This window comes from Anser cygnoides, chromosome 3 (assembly GCF_040182565.1).
Source record: "Anser cygnoides isolate HZ-2024a breed goose chromosome 3, Taihu_goose_T2T_genome, whole genome shotgun sequence".
In the NCBI taxonomy this organism is placed as follows: Eukaryota; Metazoa; Chordata; class Aves; order Anseriformes; family Anatidae; genus Anser; species Anser cygnoides.
Genome location: NC_089875.1, coordinates 69,615,536 through 69,635,484, shown reverse-complemented (window position 1 = coordinate 69,635,484; position 19,949 = coordinate 69,615,536). Strand labels below are relative to the sequence as shown.

At 41.7% G+C, this 19,949-nt stretch overlaps 1 protein-coding gene across 4 annotated transcripts in view; it reads left to right on the top strand.

Annotated features, from left to right (window-relative positions):
• The window catches only part of DCBLD1 (discoidin, CUB and LCCL domain containing 1), a 48,772-nt gene that overhangs the window by 767 nt on the left and 28,056 nt on the right, over positions 1–19,949 (top strand). For all 4 annotated transcript variants that reach the window (XR_010830405.1, XM_048065523.2, XM_048065525.2 and 1 more), the window contains exon 2: positions 15,419–15,631. Coding sequence is in view for 3 of the 4 variants with exons in the window: in XM_048065523.2 (XP_047921480.2) it covers positions 15,419–15,631 (213 nt within the window). In the remaining variant the exon portion in view is untranslated. The remainder of the gene's footprint in view (positions 1–15,418; positions 15,632–19,949) is intronic.

Genomic DNA, 19,949 nt, shown 5'->3' with positions numbered 1-19,949 from the left:
GGCTGCCCCCGCCCCGCAGCCCGGGCTGCTCACCTGCAGCCTCGCAGGGAAGAGCAGCGCCTGCTCTGGCCGAGACAAAGTTTGGCCGGGATTTCGCTGGGATCCCGCAGCTTGGTGAAACGAGGGCCCGGGAGCTGCTCTGTTTGCCCTCTGTTTGTGTGCGGCTCGCAGTTGAGCTTCTTGTGTGAATTGCGAGTACAGCTGGCTTTTGCTGCGGGGGAATTGCGAGCTCCTGGCTGTGGCACTGCCCGGCCCGGTGCATCCATCTTAGAGGCGTTCACTGACAGCTACTGCTAAAATAGTTAGTGCTGGAAGTTAGGCATAGCAATGAGCCTGACAGCACGTTTCAGGTAAACCGATAGTCCCCGTATCAAATCTGGCTGCAAATTCCAACACCCGGTGGTGTGGGTTAGCATAGCATCCAGGCACTGCCATAAAGCATTTTGTTTATGCTGATTTATACCTTTTTTTCCCTAACTTCCTAGTAATGGGGATTTCTGATACAAATCTCCACTGAAGGGAAAAATTGGTATGAGCTGAGTGACCTTTCCACTTATCAGCTTCATGCAATAGCTTTTTTTTTTTCCTCTTGAAACTTTGCTGTTCTATCCTCAATATATATTTCCTGATTTTTAGACTCCAATTTGATATGCTCTGGGAAACAGGGATGGAAAAAAAACTTCCCCTCTATCCATCCATGTTCTGTTGTGGTGGTGTGTTTTTTTTGCCTCCTCTTGCACCGATGTTTTGTCGTGATGACCTCAAGGACAAAGTCATTTGGAGAGTCAGTTAGTAAGTTTGCTGAGATTTCTGGGGGTTTTAGTGCATGCAGTGGCACTTAAGCAGCAATTAAGCATGACTCCAACTCCTGGTCTGTATTCCAAAACTGGGTGGTAAAGGTGCCTACATTGTTTCTTACTCACGTTCGAAATGTTTCTACCATGAAACCAACAGCACAGAAACACATGTACTAAGATAACCAGGTAAAACATATTGCTAAACTCAATTTTACAAGATAGCCTGCCCTGTGTCTAGAGAGCGGAAGAGATTTTGACCCAAATCTTCCCTTTCTCCATAGGGGGGGTATTATTCTACTTGTTTGTTTATTGATATTGCCCTATAAATTAGGGGCTAAGTGTTCTGCAGCCGCACCAGTGGAGAGAGGAGATAAGGATAAGTGGAGACAAACTTCCTGTTACACAAGCTTCTTGACTTGACTTAAAAGTTGTAATGGAGCACGAGAAGTGCCGGAGTGAATCAGGCCTGAGTTTCAGCTAATTCTGAATCTTGTCACCACTGGTGTCTCCCACCAGCTGGTTCACAGACAGATGCACCAGTTTAAATATATTGATTTATATATATATATATATATATATATATATAAAAAATAAAGTAGTGCAGTTTTCTGTCATCTAATGAACTGGCTGCGCAATCTGCTTTTTTCCATGACCAGAACCTACAGATGACAAGTTCACGTGTCTTTTCAGTCTATCCTGAGGGATGCTACAAAACAGGGATGAAGCTGCCATCATACTTTCTGTTCTTTTAAGTCTTAAATTGGGGAGAGGCCCCGTTTTCATTGTGATGTTGTTGCTTCATAGTGTAGCTCATACTGAGGTGACTGTGCAGAACCTGTGTGTCAGCTCTTTTTCTGCTCATGTTAAAGATGTACGTTGTCTGAGGACATCTATGAAACAGCATTTTGTTGTTCATAGACTGATGACAGGAAAGGCCTAGTGATTAGGGAGCTGCTTTTAATTAAAACATATTTGTGAGCTTAGTACATCTTACCTGGGGACAAATGTCATACCTATGACTGTGCATGAGTGATAAACTAACTGTGGGATTTATAATAAAAGGGAAAATAAGCACATTTTAATTATTCTGTATGCTGATCTTGACTTCTCTTGTGGTTTCACTTGCCAGTTCTTAGCTGACAACCACAGATTATACCTTGTTCTCTACCTGCCCAGCCTCACACAACCATGTCCTGGTGTCCCTTCTCAAGGTCTCCTTCCAGCAGGTCAAGACCAAGGTAGAAGGGAAGCAGATCTGAACACGTTACCTTTGCCTTTCACCATTCTCCAGTCTTCTGGTCTCACTGAGCAGGAGACTGAAAGATGTAATTTTGGGCAGCAGGTACCTAAATCAGCGTCAAATCTGAGTCTTCCTTCTTCAGAGTTTTAAGTAATCTTCTATTACATTTCTTAAGCAAATTCTGGCCAGTTGGATTTAAAACCAATCTGCGGGTTGGTTATTTGTAGGAAGGCATATAGGCAAGGGGGATTTCACTCTATTAAGAGCAAGACTGAAGCCACCACTCTTGGTATAACTCATTTATTTTCACTTAAAATAAGGCACGACAGTGACACTAGCTAATGTGGGATTTGCAGATCAGCATCCAAATGTGAACTTTGGTTGCAGTGTTTCTGGGTCTGTTGACAGTTGCACCCAATGCTCAGCTTTTTCGCATAAATTGGGAGAACTTAGGGGCAGTAGGCTTTTGAGTCAAGGCTGTTACTTAATGTGGTAACAGTGTATGCAGTAATTATGAGAGAATATGCCTGTTCTCAGGGACTTGCACAAAACACGTACTGAAGAATATTGGTGTGATAATGCTAATCCAGTCTGCATACCCATTTCCAGCAGTTTGCAATGCAGATAAAGATGAATCTTTCTTGTATGCACACACCCCACACCCTCCACAGTTTCTACATATAACCGATTGGTAAATTTTTCAGTTTGTTTGCATTTTGTCCTTATGTCTACTTCCTTCCTTGGCTCCCTCTGTGTCACGTTGTGAATGCTGACTAGAATCGCTGAAGACGGAGGCAACAGTTTTCCGGTTGCAGTTCATAAGTGCTGTGTATACCCACCACATGAAAACTACCATGTTTTTAGTTGCACAGACTTTGCTATAAATAGCTCTAAGCCCTTTATATGTACTTCTCTTTAGGTTACCAGAGGACATATTTCAAATGAAATCAGAGACAGGGAGGCCTCTGGGAGTCTCACTGGCAAAGGAGGGAGGAAAAAGATGCCTTGGGAAAGCTCTTCCTTGAGCTATCTGCACATGCACATAACATGCATTGCTGTTGAATAATATTTCATACAAATTAAATGTTGATTTGCATATGCAAAAATACATTAATTTGTATTTATGAGACCATGCCACCTATAGTCCACTGGAGCTATGTGTTTAGCTCAGTAAAAAAATAGCTTTAAAAACACCACGTTTGAGGATGTTTACACTACATAGAGATAGCTGAGGTACCTTTTCAAAGCCATTTTGGACACCAGAAGTATGACAGTTTAGAAAGCTCACCTGAGACAACACACAATGCTGAGAAGCGTGCTCCATAGTGGTGGTGTGCACTGAAGTCCTCAGTGTAGACATTGCTGGAGGTTTGGGGCTGGCTGTATTGTATCAGATGCTCTCCTGTGGCATGTACTCATCAACACATGGGTTCGCACCATCTGTTAAGAATAAAACAAGCCAGACAAAATCAAAATAAAATCCTTCTGACTGGATTCAGTGGAATGGCATTGGATCCCAACTATCTGCAATCAAAAAAAAAAAAAAAAAAAAGAATGTTAATAGCAGTGCATAAGAATAAGCACACAGCTTCCCCAGAAGGCTTAATTAGAATTACCACTGGGATTAGGAAACTTCAAACTGGGACAATCCACTAGTGATGTTAAAATAAAAATAATAATATTATGTTAAATTAAAAAAAAAAAAAAAGTAATGTCATGACTAATTTTAAGAGTATGAAGATATCTTCATTTATTCTGAAAGCAAAAATTATGAATTATCTAATTAAATCCTGTTTTGTCTGTGAAAAATGTGTGAATGCTAAAGCCATGTTTCTGAGGTCTACTAGACACTTGCACATAGGGAGGCTGCCAGTAGTTAGGATTTTTTATGCTGTGTAATTAAGCCCAAGAGCTGAGAGCACTACTAGAAAGGTAAGCATTCCCTCTTTGCCTGCCTCTTCTTTCGACAGAGCTAGGACACGCCTCTCAGGAGCTTCCTTCCAAGATATGAAGGTTTAGTTTGGTGTTGATGGGACTTTCTCATCCTTGCTGACTAGCACTTCCAGTCCCAGAGCAACCTTGCTCGTTATTTCCATTTCCCTGGTGGGATAGGGTTGCTGCCTGGCCACAGCAGCTGCCTGTACAACAGCCCCACGCCGCTCCTCTGCGTAGGCAGAGGAAAGCACGAGCCTGTTCAGCCCATATTCTCTCTGCTCATCTCCAAGGAGCTCCAGTAAAGGTGTTTTCAAACACCCTGAAGAAGGACAGGAGAATAAATGGGGAAGGCAGAGCAGGTCAAAGCTAGAAATGCAGATCCATAGCCTCTTCTAGAGCAGGATCTTCATTTTGGTATTTAGTATCACATTTGGGCTCAAGCTGCTACTGTAGTTGCAGTAATTTCATCAGGCAGTTACAAGTTTGTTGTATTATTCCTCCACCCCACCTTTAGCAGAGCTCCAAAATGTTGCTCCTTCCCTCAGCTGCCGCAGAAACCTTGTTTCCATCACAGTTTTAATCTGCGATGTTCAAGTTTCTGGCATTCCCACCGCAAATTGTTCAACAGTATAGGATTTCAGTCTAACGCTTTGACATTACAGTTGAAGTCATGTTGATGTCATCTTCCAGATGTTCATGTCTACTGAATAAAAATTGTGTTTATTTGCTTTATTTCAAATTACAAAAACACATGGGGAATTCTGGATGTGATCTCTCGTGCTATACAAAGGCCCATGTGTCCTGTAAGAAATGAAACAAACCTTTTCTTCATGGAGTAGTAAGGAGAGACCTCAAAACACTGGAAACATAGGTGGGTTTCTTCATCTATCCAAACAGAATCACTTTGTTACATGGCTGAGCCTTGTTGTTGCAGCTGCACAGAGTAGAAACGTGCAGCTTCTTGAAACCACTTACATCTATTTTACTCAGGTGCCATACCAGTACCATGGTGGAGGATTGCTTTAACTTAACAGTCAGACATTCTTCCTTTGCAAAACAAGCTCAGAATAAAAAATTAGTCAATTTTATCCTCTGAGTATGAAAAAGTATATCCAAACCTGTAAAGTAAATTCAAAGATCCTGAGGGTGCCCCTCCACTGGGAGGATTTAGCAGCAAGTTTCAGGGCTAACACCAGAGACATTGCCATCCATCCACGTTGTCTCAGCTTGCTCCCAAAGCCAGGGTTTTGTATTATCCCACGCTTTCCGTGTCAGGGAAGGGAGAATTAAAGTTGAAATGCCTCGGAGCCATAGTCTGTGTGCCCTCACCGAATGCTTTAAAACAGAATTTCTGCAGGTAAGCTGTAATATGAAGTGTTGTGTCATGAATGATGAGAACGTGGGCCGTCAGAACTGTCAACATTTTCAAGCCCGAGGAGTCAGCTTTTGCTGATCTATTAGTATTTTATCACAGGTAGAAGAGGTATAGTTAAACTTGTCCATAAAACATGTATCTGAGAACTAACTGATTTTCAGGAAGTGCTAATGCTTCTGCTTTGAAAATGAATCTCCTCTTTTTTAGAAGAAATTAGTTCCCTTTGTTCTGTAGGTGGAAAGCAAAATAATGTTTTATCAAAATAAATTAGTGTCTGAGCAGTTGCACTGAAGTATTCACTCTTAAGGTGAGTGAAAAATTGCATACCTTTCTGCCATACGCTGTTTGAAAACAGGAGAACAAGATCGGGGCTAATCAAAAATAAATACATAAATTTAAAAAAATCCAGTAAAATAAAAGGAAAATATGGAGTTGCAGTGTAAGTAGTGTACACAGAGTGGTATAAAAACACTCTCTTGTGCATTGTTTTTCACTTCTATTTGCAAATACATTTTACACAATCTCATATTAACAAGTCACAGAAGACTGAAAGTGGCAGAAATGATGCTGTGGTTCACACACAGTGTCACAACCAGTAATGTAGTACTTACATAATACCATGGCTGGTAAAATTTTTATGTTTAAAATTTGAAATATAGTTCACGCCAACTAGATGTAACCACAGCAAACCAGGGAGACCACAACATTTCATGTTTTACTGAGATTCTGAGTGTACCGTTCTGGTTAATGCTTTGATGATGAGTATCAGGCAGGCTAGTAGCATGGGAATACTGAAAGAAAACATTTCTCACCTTCAGTGCTCCAGGTCAGAAGCCTGATGTACATCTTTGATCGTAGATGTGTCTTAGTTCAGTTAGTTTTGCTGCCACTTCTGCTGGAGTTGTAGGGAACCACTTGCTGTTCGATTGCAATAATTATGGTAGAAAGAGCTGGTTTCCTATAAGTTAAATGAGTCAAAAGGCAAAGCAGAAAATTGAGTCTTGTGAATAAATGGCAATTATTTTCCCTCACAAACCCATTTTCTCTTGAGATATTTAGTAACTTATACCTAGTGGATAAAGTAGGATTTACATAATTTGCTTTGACAGAAGTGTGCTTTCTGTTGTCCTTTCAATCACATATCACAACAAATCACATATTAAATCTAGTCATACAAGCAAAAGGAAGTGAATGTGTGATTGTGCTAGTAAGTCAGGACAGGTATGATTTTAAGAAAATCGACCTGCCTTAATCACTGATAAATATCAGTCTTTCCTGGCTTGTATCACACTAACAAGGGAGCTGCATATTAAAAACAAAAGGTGGTGGTGGTGGGGTTTCGTCCTATCACGTTCAGACGGTTGCTCTTACCCAAATTAAAGTTGTTGTGAAATCTTGCCTTCCCACCTGCTACCTTTACTGGAACAGCTCTGCTTCAGCCTCTTTTTAACCTGGTGTCTCCGAGTTTCCTGTCCCTGTGGGTTTGCCAGTACTTACCACGGCTGTGAATATTCCTATTTCTGTGCTACCCAATATTCGAGTTTGGCCCTGAGCTTGCAGCATATGTTTCCCACACAGTCCTAGTTCAGTGCAATATACTGTAAGTTAATCTCCAGTAAAGCATAGCAAAGAGAAAAACCTAGGAAAAAAAAAAAAACAGATGGAGAAAGTAGAGCAAGCAATTTGCATATATATGATATGTCTCTCAGTTAAGATTAGCATTTCCTACTTTGCCTGAAAAGCCCTTAATAGAAATCCAACTGCATATTTGCCCCACATTAGGGGAATCAGAGAAGGTGCCCTGATAGTAGAAGAGCCCCACCAAACCCAGTGGGGCCAGCATGGGGTAGTGGGAGCTCCGTTTCCCACTTTGTCCCTGCTGCACTGCTGCAGTATTGTGAGCAGAGGGATAGGAAATAAATGCCTGCTTGTGGGAGATTTATTCCCCATAGCCTTTACAGTCCTGGAGCTTCCCCAAGGTCCACTCTACATGAGTGGCTGGTGGAGGAGCATGACCACATTCCCACTTACTAACAGTCCTCCGAGGTTCCTCCTCAGTGTGCAGCTACAACCAGTGCTTGGGCAGTGAACCAAGTGCTTGTGCCTTCTCAGCACCTCTGCATTTGAGGATGGACACCTTAATGTGGGGTCCATGTATTTTCAGGTGGGCAGATGTTTGTTGGAAAATAAAAAATCAACTTCTATCTTGAAAAATGGGGAGCCTACACCTGTGATTCCTCTGAAACATCCATAAATATGTAAATCCATTCTCACATCTGTTCCCCAAAACTCACAGTGTAATAAAGTGTTGAGGTGATGAGTCACAGCAATATGCCACATTCGTAAAAGAAAGGCATTGATAAATATTATATGCAGCTATGCACTGAATAAATAAATAAATAAGTAAAAGTCTTTTTTGTTGCAGCAGTTAAAAGGCATAGAGAAGTTTTCTCACACCCACAGGCTCAAGATTGCTGTATTTAGAATGCTGAAAAGCAAATTCCAGTGCTGAAACTCGCTTCTCTGTAGGACTACATTTGGGTACACTGCCTAAGTCCTGGAAGCAGTGACTAAAACATGCTTATTTTTGACATGTACTCTGGTACTGTCTGTCTTTCACAGATTGTGATGGAACCAGATAGTCGTCCTGAAAAGCAAAGGCAAGCCTCTTTTGCTACTACTTCTGAGTATTCGATAGAAGCAAAGCAAGAGAACTGTATGATGCTATTTTAATTTTTGTATAAACTTCGTCCCTTACATGTTGCACGATCTTGTTCTTTACGGAATGCAGCAATTTCTTAATCCTGCGTCTTCATAAATAATTTATAGGAAAGGCACTATCAAGGCTGTAGCTGCTGTTTTCTCTTTCTGGTACTGTAATTTCTAGGGTAATCTGAGTTTTCTTGTCACTTACTCACATGCATAGATGTAGCCAGGTAGTGTTAGGCTTCATCATGACACAAGTACCTAAGATGTATATTCAGAGGACATGGTTGGTCTCCAGAAAGTTAATTGTTTAAGTGACAAAAGTAATCAAATCTTTATGTATACAGAGAAACTGGAAGGGTTTCAGCGTGTGAGTTTCTGGTTCACATTTGTGTTAAGTTTAAGTGAAACTTACTCTATTCCTTGTTAAGGTTGCGAGCCTGAATGCTAAGTATAAAGTTGCCTCTTTACTGAAAAATGGTTTCCTGTTGATAGAAGAAATTGCTCAAAAGGAGATTTCTGCTTTCTTTTTACATTTTAGCAGCTAAATAAATGAAAGCTCTGGTCTTGAGAGACTTTCATCTCTGCAAACTTCTGCAAATGTGAGAGCTTTCTGGGGTAGTAAAGGCTGCCCACGTTGTTTGTGGCAATCCATTGAAGTACTGCCATGTAGGTCAGCACAGCTATAAGGATTTCCCTAGCTACTGCTAACTGTTGCTAAAAAAACTATCTAATTTTGAAAAATGGTAATATGGCTGGAAGCTACTTTGTTATATAAGGAATATAAAAATGGTTGTCAGTTTTGTTGTTGTTGTTTTTTAAATATACTTGATGATGGCAATCCAACTGGTTACCAAAATGACTTCTTACATGTCTGAGACAGGGCATCCCCCGAGGCTGGTTGCAGGAAAGCCAAGGGGAAAGCCAGCCCCTAGCCACTGCCAAATGCCCGGGGGGGCGATCACAGCTGGGCACATGGGAGGAATCTGTGATTTATAGAACCGCTGTGGAACCAATTTGAGATCATTTGCTGCATTCTCATTCCTACTTTAAGAGAGACATTACAGTAAATAATGTCTGCGAGGAGGAGGGAAAAACACGCTGTGGTTTGTTTGACCTCCTTCTCCTTTTGCATCCCTTTGAAGTCAGTAAGTAAATAATTTGGGCTACGAAATCAGCACTCTACAATGTTCCTTTGTTTCTTCTGCTGCTCTACCTTCCCTTCCTGCCCTCGGCCCCCCTCCCAGCACTCCCCACCTCCTGCTTGGTTAGCTTTGGCAGCAAAATGAGTGTTGTGAGGGACAGCTGCAGCACAGGGGTTAAAATGTTTCCTGGGGACCCTATGGAGTCAAACAAATGAGAATGCAATTCAAAGAAAAAGTTTACACCATATTTATTATTCCATCTGCAGTAGGGCATATTGCAAAGTGGGGGATTTCTTTCCTTGAAAAGATTAAGACTAATTTAAAGGCCATGGAAGATTGCGGTCATTGTTTTTTCAGATGATTATAGACTTGCCTTAATTTCCCGTAGTTTCTTTCATCATTTGAAATTCTCTTTGCAGTCTCCACAAAGTGCTCTGAAGTATCTGAAGCTGGACTTCTGAAAAAAAAAGAAAACACTGCTGTGGACTTTTATATACTTCTTTGCAGACAGGGCTCAGCCAGCTGCTCCACTGGCGTCAATGGCATCTGGGTGCCAACGCCACCAGGGAGGCAGTGTGGAGGGCTGGCGATGCTCGCCCACACAGAAATGCCTCAGGCCCACGATGTTGCCCTGTGTTTTTGTTAGCCACTTGAGCCCATTGCCAGGAAAAGCAAAGAGGTCTGAGATTTTTGTTGTTCTCTGGAAAAGTGACAGGTTTAGGTCTTGATTGTGTGGTGACCTCTCTCTTCCATCGTAACGGCCCAGTAAAGAGCTAGCACTCCTCACTCAGGTTTGTTGGTGGAGAGGTTAGAGGTGAAGTGCTTAACTCCGGGCCTCACTTGATCACTCACAGAGTGGTGAAAGCACAAACCCACTTTCATTTGCAGTGTGCATGCTTCTGTAAGTGACAACGGTCGTAGCAGATGTATGGGAAACTAATATGTTGTCAAGACTGCATCAGTGGTTTGGGTGGCATCTGGCAACAAATCTTGTTTTTCCCCTGGTCTTTTCTCCTATCCCATGTGATCAGGGAGGGCACAGGTCTGACTGGAAAGATTTGATTTCTTATTTAGATATTCATCTGCTTTTATGCATAACTCAAATCTTTCAAACACAGGCACAGAACTCTTTCTTGACAGTTATTACTGTATCTTTTAATAAGTTGGGGTTATTACCTCAGGGAAAGCAACATGGAAGATGAGCTGAATCTCATGTCTCCATGTGGGGATTATCGACAAAGCCCCGTGCTCAGTTCAGTGGCATTTTCTTTGCTTTGGCTGTATGTTCTTGCAGGCTGTAGCTCTTCAGAAAATGCTGATTTTTGGCTGAACCCAGAATATAGGAACTGGCAGAGAAGCTCCATGCTCTCAGGAGCAGGAGGAATGGGAAGGAAGAAGACAGGCCAGCAGCTCTGCACCCAGGACTCCATGTGGGCAGGGGAAGGTGGAGAGATGGTGCTCAATTTGCCCCGAGCATCTCTGTGAAGGCAGAAAAGGCAGGCAGCCGGACAGGGAGAGATGAGGCAGAGAGGGAAATAAGGCTGGTTTGGGGGTCTTCGTTGCGGTGAGAAGGCAGCCAAGGGCAGGGTGGCATTGGAAGTCAGTAACCGGGAGAGAAATTTTTGCGCCCAGAGGGGCGGCGGAGCGTGCGGGCCCGGCCGTGTGCCTGAGCACGCTGGGGAATAGAACGTATTTAGCACTGGAGCGAGGCCAAGCCGGTTATTAATTGCTTAGCGAATGTGAATCAGAAGGATGAAAAAGGCAGCTGTTTTCTGCCAGGACATTGTAGCAGCACTTCTGAAAACATACTTTGATATCGTGCCTTGTAACGATTTTGTAGTTGGCAGTATAAACATCGTTCAATAAAAGCTGCAGCGCACGAAACATTCCTACAGCAGGCATTTGAGAACGGTAGCCTCTTCCCTAGTGCAGGGGGCAGTGTTCCGAGCCCATGGACGAAGGCACTGTGTGCACCCCCTGTGTGTGTGGGCCACGGGTGGGTAAGCCCAGGGGCAAGAGGAGCTCAGCCCACAAGCTGGCCTTTGGGAAGAGACAGGAGCCGGGAGGCATCCAGGTGATTTAGGATGGCAGGAAGGTGCCGTGAGGAACCGGTGTTATTTTCAGAACTCTTCAGCTCTGCTGCTTCTGGGGCTGCCACCATTTAGTGAAAGGCATCTCCTTCCCAGCCACAGTTCCTGGGGCAGCTCATGGTGCTGGGTCTCATTCATGGGCACGGGTTTCACCACTGATGCCCCTCTGGGGCAGGGGACCCTCCTGCTCATGAGCCGGCCCCCATGGCCAGGCCCAGCCCAGACATGGCTGCCTGGGGATACTCCCTTCACCTTGTCCCACGCACATCCACCATGCAGGCATCCAGGTGGAGGAAATGCTACCACCCATCAGCACATCCCCTCGCCCTCTCCACAGAGGTAGCATGGCCCATGTCTTGATGTCCTCTGGGGGAGCCGAGGCTGGATTTTACACGTACGCGTGACTCTCAGCAAAGGCAAAGGGCAAGCAGGGGGACCTGCTTCTGCAGCAGAAGGTGCTGGTTGTGCCTCCCAGTCCTGGGGGAGGTATTTCCATCATCTCCCACAGGAGACTATTTTTATCTTCATGGTAAACAGTCTTAATTCCAACGTTGTGTGATCTTTCATACAACCTGAGCGTAGGCCAACAGGCGGGCGCCCTCAATCCAGAGGCTGCGATCTTGATCTCAATTCAAATGCCCGTGGGAACACAGTTTACAAAGCATGTTTTTGATGTGCTTTTAGTAACTTCTGGTGCTGAGGAGAGATTTTATTAAATCTAGGCATGTTTAGACTTTCTGGCTGCTGAATACCTTGCGCTCAAATATTTTGCTTAGCTCGTGTCCAGTGGGAAGCGATGAAACCTGGATGTCTGAGACAAGGCCATCAACTTCTTGCCAGATGGGGTGATAGAAAACAGCACCCAAAAGCAATGCTAAATGAAAACTTGGTGTTAACAAGAAACCCTACATTGAACTGACCGGTTAAATACACATACTTCCAGCCAGAAGAGCTGTGCCTATAGGAAAGAATGTGACATGAGAAACTCAAACTGTAGTTTTAATAAAGACAAGCAGTTGGATTTAAAACTCAATGTATTTGAGGTTTGGCCAATGCATTTCTACTGAAAAACAAAATTTCATGTAAAAAATACCAATAAGAACAAAATTAATGATAACCTTATTCACATTTTTTATTTGAAAATATGAACAGGGGTACAGGGATACTTCTTGAATTCCTTTCAGTTTGCCTCCATTTCTGAGCCTTTGGTTTATAGTGGAGTTATACATTATACACTTTTTTCTGCATTTAGTCATTAAATCTATTTGAATTAGCAGATCCTGAATTTATTCTGCCTTGCCTCTATACCTTCAGACTCCTTCCCTGGGGTGCATTTTCCAGTAAATTTCATTGTAACTTTTTTTTTTTTTCCTCTGGTAATCTGGCTGTGAAATTCAAAATGTAGAGCTGGAGTCAGAAGGGATAGTTACTAGGACTTGGCCTGACTTTTTGGACATCGCTTCAGTTCTTTTGGCAGATGAGCTTTTGCCGTGACCTATTCCTTTGAGGGAACAGGCAGAGCAGAGGCAGTGAGGGATGTTACAGGTGCAAGATGATGCTGCGCTTGCCTCTCATCAGCTGGAGTGCTTGAATGACTGTGCTATCTACATCGCACAAGTGAAAAGTTGGAAAATAGCAAATATGCTTTCTTAGTTCTAAAGATGTTCTGGTCTTAATACATTTGAATGCTGACTCACAGACAGATTTTTAGAAAGGAGTTTCCCTGGGGACCAGACCTTGTATAACCTCCAAAGAGGGGGATGGCAAGCTGAGGTCTCTACAGTTTTGCCTGTACACTTTCTGCAGAAATACAGTGCTCTGTGACCTGTACAGTTGTCAGCGTCTCACCATGAGAGTGACGTCTCTTCAGCTTTTTTAGGAGAGTTGTACCGTAGAGGATCCTTGGGATTTTACTGAGGTGACACAGGCCAGAATGTGACCCAGTGAGATGAAGGCAATGCAAACACTGGATTTTTAGTTTTAAGGAGTTCATCCTCGTGACATTCTGCTGTGGATGTATAACTTTCTTTTCCTTTTGTTTTCCCTTTTCCCTCCCCAATGAGTACAGGTAGCAAACCAAGACTACAGACTGCAGTCACTTTACTTTTATAAGTCCAATTAAAATAAATGCTTACAGTTAGAAATGTGGTTAAAAAAAAAAAAAAAAAAGCCATGGGCAACTCTTTTTTGCTACACTGGCAACTGGATTGTCCTGTTTTCTCCTGGAAGTGATCTGTTTTTATGCTGCCTGGACCTCCCCAGACTTCTCTCTGGATCAAGAAATTTGACAGCCTGTGTGCTGTGTTGCTTCTTACATTTTAATTCCTGATGCAGAAAGTTTCCATTAAAAAGATGATTTTCTCAAGAGACCAGTTTGCCTTTCATCTTTAGCATTTTCCTATGCACTCTAAAATCAATAGAGCTAAGATAACAAACTTTAACAACAGCTATTTTTTCAAGCGTATGAACATAAAGATCTGAAAAAACATATTTAATGTGTTTTGTGGTGATATGATTTTGGATCTATGTCTCCTATTCACCTCTATTCCAAGCATGAACCTTTGACAGAATTAAACAGCAGGCAACAAAGCTAGAAATAATGATAAACCTTCAAAATAAATGCTCTTGCCTGTGAAAAAGCAGTTGAGTGAGTTGCATGAAATGGCAGTGTAATTATATAGTAGTGAGTCAAAGTTTGATAGCTTGGAGCTTATCTTTGCACAGCATGCCACTTTCTCCCAAGCCCCCAGTATGGTACATTTCTTTATCAATACTTCATTTCTAGTTGTTTACCTTTAAACAATCTTACCAAATCTTAAGTATGTTCCTCCAAGTGATTGTGGAAGGAAATTCAGGTAGTAATTAAAATGGCCAGGTCAAAACAATTTAACCAAAACATCCCCAAAAGTAAAATTCTGGGTAAAGTAAACATGAATTCCCAGCTCTTTGGGATTCTCTGTTTTAACACTTTTAGGATTAGTATCAATTTTGTAGTGATAAAGGGTAACAGAATATAAGACTCCTATGAAAAGAGTGTCTGTGCCCTAACTGACCTAAACCTGAGGACTGCTACATACACATAGATATTGCACCAATTCCACTGTTGAGATAGTTTTCATTATTTGAAAGATTCAGCAGAATGAAATGACTTTAGCTTCAATATATAGATTTCACATTACTAGTATACTTTTAAATAGTTCACTAAAAATTGCTTCCTTTAGTAGTCAAGGTCTCTTATCTGATACCTGCTTCCTTCCCCTCCGTGGATGCATCCTGTTTTCCATGTCAGCCCCCACATCCCCCCAGTATTTCCATGTGCCTTTTCCTGTTGTCATATGTTCTGCTGCAGCTGCTCCTCAGATGCTTCTCCACCAAGGAAAGTCCCCAAAGCTGAGCTCACTCCTACGCGTGGCCACAAAAAACACTTTGCCAGTGGCAGCATTCTTCCCGTGCAGGAGCAGGCAAGCACCAACCCTCAACCTGTTAGCAAGGAGGCAGCAGCACTGATATTTCCAGGCATGCTGCTGTGAAGTAGCCTGTGTGTAGGGCTGATAATACTCGTCCCACCTTTTTGTGTTTACCTTGTCCCCAGTGCTTTTTGCACTGTGCAAGTGGAGCAAGAAAACCATCAGGAAAGTAAGATGAGTCAGGTCTGTGATAGTATGCAGTTAAGTCATGTCTGTGCTTTCATGCATGATTCAGTTACCCTCTCCCTGATGGCTCTTTCTGCGGAAATAAAATACGGAATGATAATTGAGAGAAAACTCTTTAAGGAGGGATCCTACCTATTACATATGAAATTGCGTCTTTAAGGTTTCGGTAGGGTTTGGCTGTAAAACAAAACCAGAAAGACTGTTTATATAGGACTGTCAAATACATCTTAATTCATGAGTGTTTCCAACCCTCTTTTCTACTGCTTTACAAGATAAATATGACTCCATTTATTTTAATTACCTGTTTTCCAACAACTGCATAACTGAGGTGGAGCATTACAAAATATTTTTTTAGAAGGCAGAGTGCATATAAGATGATTTTGTGGTCAGAATTTTATTACAGATTTTATTTTATTACAGATTTTTTTATTGAGGAATACGTTTTGGTTTTCTTCATTGTTTCTTCTCCTTCTGCAGGGGATGGATGTGGGCACATGGTGATGTATCAAGACAGTGGGACCCTGGCATCCAAGAACTATCCTGGGACATACCCAAACTACACTCTTTGTGAAAAGAAAATCCAAGTACCTCAGGGAAAACGCTTGATCTTAAAAATTGGAGACCTGGACATTGAATCACAGAAATGTGAATCCAGCTACCTTACCATCCTGAGTTCTTCAACAGTCCATGGTACGTAAAAGATAAGGCAATGGTAAATACATGAACTATGAGAAGTGCGAGTAAATCCCAGCTCAGCAAAGCACAAGGAATGTTACCCTTTTATCTTTCCTCCTCCTTTCCATATTCAAGTGTTTTGTTCCGGGCGTGCAGAGCCATTGCTCTCACACCTCATGTGCTGACAAGGCTGGGAGTGCTGCGGGGGGGCTGCACGTCCTCTGGGGCTCGTGCCCTCCTGTGGCACACCCATCTACAGGGCTCTGCCCTCAGGCCTATGGAGCTGTGCTCTAAGGCCTGTGGAGCTATCATGGTTGTGATACAGTGAACGCATGGATATATATCAGCAGTACATACTTCTCGGGTCAAGAAAGAGCTAGCTCACTACCTACACAGAGATGAGAAGCTGGAGCCCACTGTCTTGCATCTCTCTATTTCCTAGTCTGTCGAGGCCTTGGAGAGGAGAGGAGATAACCTTTATTATTGCGAGCTGTTAGACACTGATAGCCTTTGCTAACCTACAGGCTTTAATAATTGCAGATATTAAACGTGTACAGCCAGGCTGCACTTGTGTAAGGGATTTGCACAAGAGGATAGGTGATTAAATACGCTATTTAAGTGTGTTTTATTTTAAGTGTGTTTTAAGTGTTTTACTTTAAGTGTGTACTTAAAACAATAACACAAAGTCCTCCTAAGAGAACCTGAGGCTTTCTTCAAATCAGTTTTCCCAGTCAGTTGTTGCTGAGACTTTTGTTCTCTAGAAGAGTCAAACAGATTTTCAGGACAGTGAGCTCTTTTGCAGAAGTCAGATTTAAATCCAAAGACATGGAGCTGCAAGGAGTTCTGTAATACTGGAATAAACTGGGGAATAACAAGTTTGTAAGATTTTGCCAGCTGGGAGCAGGCTGTAGCCCTCCAGTCAGCTGCAGTTGAATGCGCTGTGCTGGACATTACAAGCAGAACAGGTTCAGCGGAAAAAGCAAATGAAGAGATAAGCTACACAGAGCTTTTGCAGGTTTTCAAGGTCACCCAGCTCATTGCTTGTCTCAGTGAAGTGTGTGGTTCTCCCAGGCTCAGGACTCATAATAGTAAAGAGGGATGATTGCCTTTCATTCACGAGCATGATAGGCCTATAACTCATCTGGTAAGATAAGATCAGGTGAGGTATTAAAGCTTCTCTCACAAACGAAGGTAAAGGTAATTATTGTTCATCAGGAGGGAGGTATTACATTTTGAAACAGCCTTCAACAAGAGTGAACCCTGACATGCTCATATCTAAGCCTTGCGTATAGCTTGATTTGAGGCATAAGGAACATTTCTGTTTGTGTGTGCTTGGATTTTTGTATTTATGTTTATGTTCGTTTACCTGTAAGTAACGAATTCTGTTCACCTGAAGCGTATTGTCTGTACTTGGCAGTAAGTGTTACGTGTTTAGTACTGCATTATCATAACTTTGAATAATTTTTACTGATATTATCTTAACATTTCTAATCAAAGGCTTATCTAGGAAACAAGGATAAATCAATATATTGTTTTTTGAAGTGAAAAATGAAGCTTGAATGCTGATTGAAATTTTGGCTCCTTACACACCAGCCCCAAGGCATCTTCACATAGTTCAGTCATGCAGTTATTCAGCCTATAAACAGAATACTGGTATATTATGCAATCAAATCCATGTAATGAATTTCTTTCAAGTATTCCCACACCCATTTTCATACCTGATTGGTAATGTCTGATGCATGTGGACTATAATTTGCATTCTCAGTAATGAACTGCACAATTAGCAGATTTTACTTATATCTGATTAAACAAGTTTTGTGGCTGAAGCAGGCATGTTATCTGCAATGTTTTTTCTGGTCTGCAGCTTGCTGTAGACTTTTGCACTAGCCTACATACAGAGACTTCGCTTTACTTTCAGGTGAATCCATGCAGTGAGGAAATAGGGTTGTACGCATAAATTCACAACACCATTTGTGTTTTAAAAGGCATGGGAATTTACAAATGAGATTAGGACTTCTCTAAGTGAGTTGTTAAAACAGTTTTGGTATAGTTCTGGGATTTAATATGCATTTGTGTAAGCAGAAGAAGCTCTGGGAGTAGGCATGGCTAAGTACAGTCAGTCTTATTGTGTGTCCTTTTCGGTAGCTGTTCTCAGCCCAGTTCTCCTCTCCACATTTCTCCTCTCTTCACAATAACTCACAAGCAGGTCAGCATCTTCCCTTCAGCCAAGAAGATATTGAGCTTTGCCACTTAAATTCCTTAATAGGATAACAGGAGAATTAAAAATGTTTTGCAGGCATTGAAAACATCTGAACAATTAAAAACTAATGTTTGAATGCTTGTGGATGTCTGTATTTGACCTGAGTTTAAAAAGGAAAATCCAAAAAGCTAAGTATGAAGCCTGGCACTTTGAATATTACTCATACTTCAAATTAGCCAGACAGCCTCTGCTCTTTGAGGTGTGCAATTATCAGAAAATAAGGTCCAAAGGGAAATATGGTTTAAATACTATTCTGGTCTCTTAAATTCCACAGAATACAAGAGAGGCAACATCAGTATGCATACAGTCTCCTGTTCAGGAGTGTATCTGAAGCTTAGAAAATTGGTCGGAGGCAAAGCACCACACTATATGCATGTAAATACAACATTAGTGTAAACAAGTCTTCAGATGACAAAATATTCTTTTCATTTCAGATTTCTCCCACAAGTCTTTATATATAACTCTGATTCATTCATCGTTATAAACTTCTCCTGGGATTCATGGAATACACAAGGAGCAACTCGGCTCACATTCAGGGTATTTATGTTCCATACCCTAAAGGGAAGCTGTTATACACAAATGAGTGGATTCATGGATTTATGTTAGCCAGGTGATTTTTTCACTTTAGTATGCCTGTGACTACAGATTAGACAGCAGAACACTAATTTGAGAGTTTTATTTAGGTTCAGGGCATTCCTCTAATTTTGTAGTCTGACCCCAAGAGTACTGTGGATTTAATTCCTTCCTGGAAAAGCACATAGTGTTGTGTACACTGATCTACTAAAGCCTCCCTGCTCAGCTGGAACACAAACTTTACACTACAGCTCTTCTCACCTTTGATGCTTCTCAGCTTTGATGAACCTGTGAAGGCAGCCATTGCATTTATATTTCTATGATATTGCCATCAAAAGATAGTCATTAAGTAATCTTAATGAAGCTCTAAAATTGGAGACATAAAGTGGCTGAACACTGTATTTCAGGGTTATTATTCTGCACGCAATTTTCCTCTATGCTAACCGGAGGAACGACCCTGTAACAAGTCTTTTCTTTCAAACTGCTAGCTTTGTATCCAGACTTAGATGTGAAAACATTAATCATCAGTCGGCAAAGGTAGTCTAACACCAGTCTTGGTGAAACTGAGTCACCTTTGTCTGACAAATCTTGCAATGTTAACACATCTTTGCACATGTTGTCTCTAGGAGAATTAAATTTATTATAATGTCCCTTTTCAAAGGCATGTCTTTGCACTGGATGAAAATAGGGTGGTGTTTGTTTGTTTGTTTATTTTTCTCCCACAAAAGGAATCTAGAATAGATGATAATATAAAGCATGATCTCACAGTATGGACAAGGTGCAGCCTCTACTGAAATGCCTTTCTTCTAGAGTTAATTGCATTAGCTGAGCATATTAAAAATACTGAGCTCTGAAAAGAGCTTTTGATTTTTTAATTAGTTAAAGGGATATGTGAAAACAAGATTAACCATGTGGTCCCTGTAGTTCTCAAGAACACAGCAGCCATTGCTGCACTGCTTATGAACGTATTAACATACATGTTTTTAAAGTTCAACAGGAATTGCTTTTAGTCAGCTTCTTTTCATGACTTTATCAGATTCCCGTATTTCTTTTGACCCTTTTTGCTTGCTTTCTTCACTCTTTCCCCGTCTAATGGTTTAGCATCTTTTCCTTTAATTTTGTGAGACGATCTTCAGTCTTGACTGGAAAGAGATTAAAGAACAGATAAGTGCCTACTTAGTTCTCCATTCACTTGCAGTCAGTAGGAGGTTGATGTGTTCCTCTGGGGTGGATGTCAGATCTGCTGAGTGACTAGTAATAATTTGGAGAGTTAGTGCAGTTAACTTGTTCTTGCATAATTTGCAGTCAGTAACTAGTGTGAAATAGCAAGAGAAATTACTGAAAATGCTTTCTCCTCTCCGCAGCCAGTCTCTAAGGGTTGTTAGGGAAATCGAGCATTTACTGATGTGTGAGTGTCTGATGGCTGTTGAGAGTGAGTTTGCACGTGTGTGTGTGTGTGTGTGTGTGTGTGTGTGTGTGTGTGTGTGCAGGAGAACCAAG